Source organism: Salvelinus fontinalis, chromosome 34, assembly GCF_029448725.1.
Source record: "Salvelinus fontinalis isolate EN_2023a chromosome 34, ASM2944872v1, whole genome shotgun sequence".
NCBI lineage: Eukaryota > Metazoa > Chordata > Actinopteri > Salmoniformes > Salmonidae > Salvelinus > Salvelinus fontinalis.
In genome coordinates, this window is record NC_074698.1 from 36,310,200 (window position 1) to 36,319,718 (window position 9,519).

At 45.4% G+C, this 9,519-nt stretch overlaps 1 protein-coding gene across 1 annotated transcript; it reads left to right on the forward strand.

The window, feature by feature from the left end:
* Positions 1 to 2,132: 2,132 nt before the first annotated feature.
* LOC129834004 (proton channel OTOP2-like) lies at positions 2,133 to 6,059 on the forward strand. Its single transcript, XM_055898822.1, has 6 exons — positions 2,133 to 2,535; positions 3,649 to 3,785; positions 3,911 to 3,969; positions 4,175 to 4,302; positions 4,593 to 5,464; positions 5,889 to 6,059. Exons 1-6 carry the CDS (start codon positions 2,133 to 2,135, stop codon positions 6,057 to 6,059), a joined length of 1,770 nt encoding a protein of 589 aa, XP_055754797.1.
* Positions 6,060 to 9,519: the final 3,460 nt, after the last annotated feature.

The following is a 9,519-nucleotide window of genomic DNA, read 5'->3' on the forward strand; positions in this document are numbered from 1 at the left end:
TGACCTACGCTGGGACATGCTTAAACCACCTGACCAGGTCCTAAAGTAATGGGACTCCCTAAATCTTTCTCAGATTATTACCAATCCCACAAGATATGACTCCAAACACCCAGAAAAGGCTACTCTCCTTGATGTTATCCTTACAAATAATCCTGATAGGTATCAGTCTGGTGTTTTGTGTAATGACCTTAGTGATCACTATTTACAGCCTGTGTTTGTAACGGCTGCTCAGTGAAACAACCTGTCCTGATTTGTCATAGACTCTTGCTAAAAAACTTTAATGAGCAAGTCTTCCTCCATGACTTGGCCTCTGTAAATTGGTGTAGAATCAGCTTGATTTCTTCTGTCGAAGATGCTTGGACCTTCTTTTTTGATATTTTCAGTGGTATCGTTAACAAACACGCCCCCATAAAGAAAATGAGAATTAAAAACAGGTTCAGCCCCTGGTTCGATCGTGATCTGGCAGAGTTACTCCACCTCAAGAATTCCATTTGGCAAATCGCTTGGCACACGCATACTCAGGCTGACTGGCTCTCGTTCAGGCAAATGAGAAATAAGTTCAGTCAGGCTATCCGGAAGGCCAAAGTTAGTTACTTTAAGGAGCAGTTCTCTCTCTGTGGGTCTAACCCCAAGAAGGTCTGGAAAACGGTTACAGACCTGGAGAATAAACCCTCCTCCTCACAGCTGCCCATGTCCCTTAATGTTGATGATGTGGTTGTTACTGACAAGGAGCACATGGCTGAGCTCTTTAATCACCACTTCATTCCTTTTAAGATGATACCATCTATCTTTTCATATGTGTGCAAATCTTTCTAAAACAGAAAATAGACACAATTCAATGGATATCAATCAACAAGGAGGTAAGAATATGTAGGCTATGAGAACATGTTGAAGGCTAGCTGTATTGGGTGCAGATGTCACGGCCGTTGGTGGAAGAAAGAGAAGACCAAAGCGCAGCGTAGTACGTGTTCGTCATGTTTATTCGAAACTGAACACTAAAATGCAAAAACAACAAAGAGACAACCGAAACAGCTCCATCAGGTGCAACACACACTAAACAGAAATTAACTACCCACACCACCCAGGTGGGAACAGGCTACCTAAGTATGGTTCTCAATCAGAGACAACGATAAACAGCTGCCTCTGATTGGGAACCATACCAGGCCAAACACATAGAAATGGAAAACATAGAAAAACAACATAGAATGCCCACCCCAACTCACGCCCTGACCAAACCAAAATAAAGACATAAAAAAGGAACTAAGGTCAGAACGATGACGGCCTATCCCGGCCAAACCTGGACGACACTGGGCCAATTGTGCGCCACCCTATGGGACTCCCAATCACAGAAGGATGTGACAGCCTGGATTCAAACCAGGGACTGTAGTTACACCTCTTGCACTGAGATGCAGTGCTTTAGACCACTGCACCACTCAGGATCATTCATTTAACGGGTGTGGCCGTGCCTCGCAAAAACTTGATCTGACGTCTCTAAACAAGTTATGTAATTTATAGGGATAATCAAGGTGGTCAGCTGATTTGCCTAAGGTGTCTGTCTTCGATTTCCTGTCAACCTCAGGGCCATTCAGAGTCGTAAAGAAAGGGGGTGAACAGATGAGCTATTGTCCCTAGTGGCCTTTATGGCCCCATCATATAATGAAGCCAACATTCCAGCTCTGTTAAACCACTCCAGGACAGGAAGGGTGATGCTGGTTCCTGTGTTAATGTGTAATTGTAAATTACCCCCCATTGTGGTCTATCGTTCGTATCCCTCGTGGTCTATCGTTACAGCAGGAGCATGATGGGCGTGCACTGCTTCTGATGATAAACAATGTCATATCACTGATGGGGTTGACATTGATGATGAAATGAGGTTAGGAGCTGGGTTACGGGAAGGAGGGACCTCCTTATACAGGCAGAGCCCTGGAGTGGACGGTTAGGTGTTCACACAACTCTGATCAGTACAGACATACTTTCTGAACTCATTAGATCTTCTACCTTTTGGATATGACATTTTGAACAGAGCGAGCTTGGATTGTAATAAACCACAAACAAACGGTGGACTAGCTCTTTACAGAATGAGAAACATCATTCACTTGACCTTTGGCTTCTTTTCATGTGAATCCAGCAAGATGACATCTGAAGCTGAGATGGCGGTTGAGGAGGGCTACATATCCCCCCCGCCCACCCTCCCCTCCACCCGGTGTTCCATCCACTTGGGAGTCCAGACGGGGAGTATAAGGAGGGGGAGCGACGTCCTCTCGACCAGCAGGGGCACGGTGAGGGAGAGGGGCCGTAACCGCAGCTGGCTACTCTCTAGCATCATCACGGTCAACGTCCTGATCCTAGGTATTGCTCTGGTCAGTGGCAGTGTCTTCAACAACGTCAAGATCAACGCCATCAATCTGCAGATCTTCCTCATCGTCCTCCTCATCCTCACCACTGCCTGGATGCTGTACTACACCATCTACACATCCAGGGAAAATCACGCCGTGCTCTACAAGGATAGCCATGCCGGGCCTGTGTGGCTCAGGGGTAAGAGAAGACACTTCTGATCTTCTGGGTCTACAGCTGCTAAATTTTCACAGTTTTAGTTTTTTCCCTGAAAATCACTGGAAATTAATAATCTCTCTCTCTGTTAAAATCACTCTCTCTCTCTCTCTCTCTCTCTCTCTCTCTCTCTCTCTCTCTCTCTCTCTCTCTCTCTCTCTCTCTCTCTCTCTCTCCTCTCTCTCTCTCTCTCTCTCTCTCTCTCTCTCTCTCTCTCTCTCTCTCTCTCTCTCTCTCTCTCTCTCTCTCTCTCTCTCTCTCTCTCTCTCTCTCTCTGTCTCTCTGTCTCTCTGTCTCTCTGTCTCTGTCTCTGTCTCTGTCTCTGTCTCTGTCTCTGTCTCTGTCTCTGTCTCTGTCTCTGTCTCTGTCTCTGTCTCTTTCCCTCTCTCTGTCTCTCTCTCTCTCTCTCTCTCTCTCTCTACCGCACCTGCTGTCTCGAACTCTGAATGTTCGGCTATGAAACGCCAACTGGCATTTACTCCTGAGGTACTGACCTGTTGCACCCTTTACAACCACTGTGAATATTATTTGACCATGCTGGTCATCTATGAACGTTTTAACATGTTGAAGAACAATCTATCATTCATGGCCATGTACTCTTATAATCTCCACCCAGCACAGCCAGAAGAGGACTGGCCACCCCTCAGAGCCTGGTTCCACTCCAGATTTCTTCCTAGGTTCCTGCCTTTCTATGGAGTTGTTCCTAGCCACCGTGCTTCTACATCTGCATTACTTGCTGTTTGGGGTTTTAGACTGGGTTTCTGTTCAGCACTTTGTGACATCTGCTGATGTAAAGAGGGCTATATAAATACATGTGATTGATTGAAGTAGATAAAGGGCCTCATTGCCAAAATGCCGGAGTATCCCTTTAATAATATTTCTTTCTGTTAAAGTCACTGGACATAAATCATCTCTCTTTTGATTGGGGAAGAGTTCTATTCCAGTAGGATATAATTTACTATAACTAGACAAAGTTTTACATTCACCCATTGTCTTTAATGAGTGTGATTATTGAATGAGTGTGATTATTGAATGAGTGTGAGTGATTGAATAAGTGTGATTATTCCTAATTGGATTTCATTGTGTTTTTCTCTCTAGGTGGACTGGTGCTGTTTGGCTTATGCAGTCTGATTATGGACGTGTTTAAGATTGCTAACTACGTAGGCTACCTGCACTGTGACTCTGCTGTGAAGATAGTGTTCCCTGTCCTACAAGCTGTGTTCATACTTGTCCAGGTAAGAACACAAGTTCAGACATCTCAAATGGAGCTTCCATTAGGTGATATGACATTAAGGAAACCACTCAGGGATTTGGCTGGTGAGAAAAATGCAAGTATAGGTGATCATTGTATCTTTTTCAGACATACTTCCTCTGGCTCCACGCTAAAGACTGTGTACAGCTACAACGGAACATAACTCGGTGAGCGTCACTAACTGCTACTGTATAACTGAATTTATTACGATTTAATTATGTAAATTGATGATTGAACATTTAACATTCCCCTTGGAAGGCATAAAGTCTATTCTATTATATTCTCTTCTATTCTATTCTTACAGAATTAAATAGGGTATAAAAATAGAAAGTATTCTATTCTGTTCTGAACTCCTGTGTTTCCCTCTTGAAGCTGTGGGCTGATGTTGACTCTGTCTACCAATCTGATGTTGTGGATGGCAGCAGTCACAGAGGAGTCCCTACACCAGACTGTTGTTCCACCAGAGGACGGCAACAGCACACTTTCCTATGACATCAGAGGTGGAGAATATTGTGTTGTTGAATCTTCTCTCTAGAAAATCGAAGTAAAATACTGTAGGGTTGGGGTCAATTCCATTTCAATTCAGTATGTAAACTGAAATGGGAATTCCTTGTTTAAATCAAGGTTCAATAAAATAAATAGAAATGTACAGTTTACTTTCTGAATTTACTGAATTGAAATAGAATTGCCCCCAACCATGAAATACTGTAAGAACAAAACAAACAAACCAACATAATAAAACATCACCTCACAAGTCAAACAATAAAGCTCATCTTTCATTTTATTTCAGCCCCTGGCGGATACAGCAGCTGTAACTGCAGCCACTCTTCCTGTGCCATCTTAGAGAAGGCCTATTACTACCTGTACCCCTTCAACATCGAGTACAGCCTGTTTGCCTCGGCCATGGCCTACGTCATGTGGAAGAACGTGGGCCGCCTGGTAGATGAGCACAACCACCACTCGCTCCATTTCCGCTTGAAGGACGTGCTGGTGGGGCCTGCGGTCGGGCTGGTCATGCTGGTGGCGGGCCTGGGAACCTTTGTCATCTACAAGGTGGACGTGGAGAAGGGGGACCCGGGGAAACGTGACACGGTGCTGATGATACACTACGTGATGAACACGGTGGCTGTGACGCTCATGTCCGTCTCGACCGTGGCTGGTTGCGCCATCTACCGGCTGGACCAGAGGGACCACGTGTCGGGGAAGAACCCCACACGGAGCCTGGATGTAGGCTTGCTGATCGGCGCCTCAATCGGACAGTTCACCATCTGTTATTTCACCATCGTGGCTGTGGTGGCAACGGGGGCCGAGGGCCACCTCAACGCTCTCAACCTGGCTGTCTCCCTGCTCACTGTGATCCAGCTCTGCCTGCAGAACATCTTCATCATCGAGGGCCTGCATCGCGAGCCCTTCCACGAAGACATGCACCAGGCCTCTGTATTCACAAACCCATACGTCCTTCAAGCCCAAGCCCATAGAGACATACACAACCTACCAGGGACATTCATGGAGACCAAGATGTCCCCGGCCCTCACAGTTCACAGTATGCATGTTGCTCCTTCTGCTCCTTCTGGTTCCCCCCTGCCTCAACGCCATAGGCTGACCTGGAAGAGGAGGGCCCTGAAGGAGATCTGTGCATTTCTGCTGCTCTGCAACATCCTTGTGAGTAGCCTACTGAGTACCCACCGCTGTCCTTTTCAAAATGGCTCTTTTAAAGGGCTTGTTAACCTGGGATGTTGTCCTTTCATCCAAAACCGTTTGTGTTAAGTTTGGATGAAACGCCCTACCCACAGGGCACTCACTGGTTGAATCAACGTTGTTTCAATGAAATTACATTGAACCAACATGGAATAGACGTTGAATTGACGTCTGTGCCAGTGGGTAGGTACAGTAGGTCGAAAATAACCGGAAACTACTGAACCATCCCTTTAAATTCACTTTTTTTCCTGTTTGCCTAACTTGCTCATGAGCCAAAAGGCTCCCTAGGATTTGTGCAGTACAATACATCATAGTAGAGTATGATGGTAACTTGTATGTTTAAGGTGAAAGATTGGACTGAACATCTTTACTCTGTTTCCATTGACAGCTCTGGATCATGCCGGCGTTTGGCGCCCGCCCTCAGTTTGACAACACGATTGGAGCAGAGTTTTACGAGTTCACCATGTGGGCGGCTGTTGTGAATATCGGACTCCCCTTCGGAATCTTTTACCGTATGCACTCAGTCGCCAGCCTCTTTGAGGTCTTCCTAACCTCCTAAGCTGGAAAATTACAGAAACCATTCTGAACTATTTTTTGTATAATATTATTTATTAAATATGATTAAAAAATATATTTTAAGCCTCCCGGGTGGCGCAGTGGTCTAGGGCACTGCATCGCAGTGCTAGCTGCGCCACCAGAGTCTCTGGGTTCGCGCCCAGGCTCTGTCGCAGCCGGCCGCGACCGGGAAGTCCGTGGGGCGACGCACAATTGGCCTAGCGTCGTCCGGGTTAGGGAGGGTTTAGCCAGTAGGGATATCCTTGTCTCATCGCGCTCCAGCGACTCCTGTGGCGGGCCGGGCGCAGTGCGCGCTAACCAAGGGGGCCAGGTGCACGGTGTTTCCTCCGACACATTGGTGTGGCTGGCTTCCGGGTTGGAGGCGCGCTGTGTTAAGAAGCAGTACGGCTTGGTTGGGTTGTGCTTCGGAGGACGCGTGGCTTTCGACCTTCGTCTCTCCCGAGCCCGTACGGGAGTTGTAGCAATGAGACAAGATAGTAATTACTAGCGATTGGATACCACGAAAATTGGGGAGAAAAGGGGATAAAATTAATAAAAATATATATATATATATATATATTTTATTCCCACAACAAATACAAACGTATACATATGAACAACCATTTACAGACGCACACAAACACCAGCTACATCTCATCTGCCCAGACCTGCATGTTCACCTCCCCATCCCTAGAACAACACCTACATCTCACCTGCCCAGACCTGCATGCTCACATGCCCATCCCTAGAACAACAACTACATCTCACCTGCCCAGACCTGCATGCTCACATGCCCATCCCTAGAACAACAGCTACATCTCACCTGCCCATCCCTAGAACAACAGCTACATCTCACCTGCCCAGACCTGCATGCTCACATGCCCATCCCTAGAACAACAACTACATCTCACCTGCCCAGACCTGCATGCTCACATGCCCATCCCTAGAACAACAGCTACATCTCACCTGCCCATCCCTAGAACACCAGCTACATCTCACCTGCCCAGACCTGCATGCTCACCTCACCATCCCTAGAACAACAGCTACATCTCACCTGCCCAGACCTGCATGCTCACCTCCCCATCCCTAGAACACCAGCTACATCTCACCTGCTCAGACCTGCATGCTCACCTCACCATCCCTAGAACACCAGCTACATCTCACCTGCCCAGACCTGCATGCTCACCTCCCCATCCCTAGAACAACAGCTACATCTCACCTGCCCACACCTGCATGCTCACATGCCCATCCCTAGAACACCAGCTACATCTCACCTGCCCAGACCTGCATGCTCACCTCCCCATCACTAGAACAACAGCTACATCTCACCTCCCCATCCCTAGAACAACAGCTACATCTCACCTGCCCAGACCTGCATGCTCACATGCCCATCCCTAGAACACCAGCTACATCTCACCTGCCCAGACCTGCATGCTCACCTGCCCATCCCTAGAACACCAGCTACATCTCACCTGCCCAGACCTGCATGCTCACCTCCCCATCCCTAGAACAACAGCTACATCTCACCTGCCCAGACCTGCATGCTCACCTCCCCATCCCTAGAACAACAGCTACATCTCACCTGCCCAGACCTGCATGCTCACCTCCCCATCCCTAGAACACCAGCTACATCTCACCTGCTCAGACCTGCATGCTCACCTCCCCATCCCTAGAACAACAGCTACATCTCACCTGCCCAGACCTGCATGCTCACCTCCCCATCCCTAGAACAACAGCTACATCTCACCTGCCCAGACCTGCATGCTCACCTGCCCATCCCTAGAACACCAGCTACATCTCACCTGCCCAGACCTGCATGCTCACATGCCCATCCCTAGAACAACAGCTACATCTCACCTGCCCAGACCTGCATGCTCACCTCCCCATCCCTAGAACAACAGCTACATCTCACATGCCCAGACCTGCATGCTCACCTCCCCATCCCTAGTGCCTGCATTATTGTTTGCTACTCTGCCTTAAATTGTACCAATTTGTTTTTCTCGGTAGCCTATGCTATTTCAACATTTCAATAATACATCATTAGATGTTTCCATTGTGTTAGTGATGGCGGATTGATTTCCAAGTTTTTAGTATACATATTTTCAAGATGAGTGATGAGAAGAGAATCTTCCAGCCCATTGGGTATCTCACTACCTTCCCGTATGCCATGTCTTGAAATGTCCAGACAGATGGATTAAAAGTAAGTTTACATTGTAATACTTCTGACAGCCAATTGTCTTGCTCTGCCCACAACTTTTGGACATTATAGCATTCCCAGAAAGCATGGATTATTGGGTTATTATTAATTTTACACTTAAGACATGACTCTGCCCTTGCGCTGAAGAATTTGTGAATTTTGTCTCTTGTATCAAAAATATCTATACGTTAATTTGTACTGGATTAAGCATCATTTCGTTAGCTATGCTCCAACTTTCCCTCCTTCTTGTGTCAACATCAATTCTTTTAAAGTCTTGGTTCCTAGAGCTTATATCTTTGTTCTAAGAGATAGTCAGTTGGATAGGCTCTCTGCAAGGTTTTGTATATCTTTCCTATCATATGAACATCATCTTCTGAATAAAATGTAAAAAAAAAGGTTGCTCTGATGTCCAAACGATTTCAAATTGCATTTTTTTTATATGTAACTTTTAAGTCATTTATTTCCTGTTACCAAGTCATTTACGGTTTCTATGCCTTTAGTTTTCCATGTGTACCAATTTATCAGTTAATTGTGAAAAGCTATCCAAGGATTGTTCCATAAGGTTGTGTTTTTAGGGAGTGATGTTGGTTCTTGTAGAATACGTTACATTTTCTTCCATATCTTTATAATGTTCTTATCTATGAACTTGTTAATGCTCTTATCTTTATCCTTTGAAAATAAACATGTAGAAAGATTCTGGGGATGAGCATGCTCATCTTCAATATTTACCCATTGTTCACCTTTAGTGTATTTAACTATATGTCGCAAGTAAAAGCCTTGCGTAGCGAGTCGATACAATTCCATGTCTGAAAGGTTAAAACCACCCTCAAACTTAGGAAGATGTAAAACTTTCCTTTCTATTCTATGAATTTTATTTGCCCATAAAGTCTGTAATGACCGAGTATACTTTTTAAAAAATGTATTCGCCACGGTAATTGGTATTACCGAAAATAAATACAAAAACTTTGGGAGCCATGGCATTTTGAAGAGGTTTATTCTACCTGTAAACTGTATGGGAAGATTGTTCCATTTAATTAGATCTGCTTTCATATTGTTGAGTAATGGAATAAACTTATCTTTATACATTTGTTGTTCGTTGTCACTTATTAAGCAGCCTAAGTAAAAAAAAACTGTCGTCCACCTAAATAGTTGCTGTAGATCAGGAGTTATTATTTTTCCTATTGCCATTATTACATTTTTTCCCAGATGTTTTTGAGATTTTAAAGTATTCAGAAAATATTTTTAGAAAAGGGGGCATTGAGTTTTT

Coding starts and splice junctions, on each gene's coding strand:
- LOC129834004 (XM_055898822.1), top strand. CDS start 2,133: ATGACATCTGAAGCTGAGATGGCGGTTGAGGAGGGCTACATATCCCCC. Junction 2,536..3,648: donor CGGGCCTGTGTGGCTCAGGG/GTAAGAGAAGAC, acceptor TTTTCTCTCTAG/GTGGACTGGTGCTGTTTGGC. Junction 3,786..3,910: donor CTGTGTTCATACTTGTCCAG/GTAAGAACACAA, acceptor TATCTTTTTCAG/ACATACTTCCTCTGGCTCCA.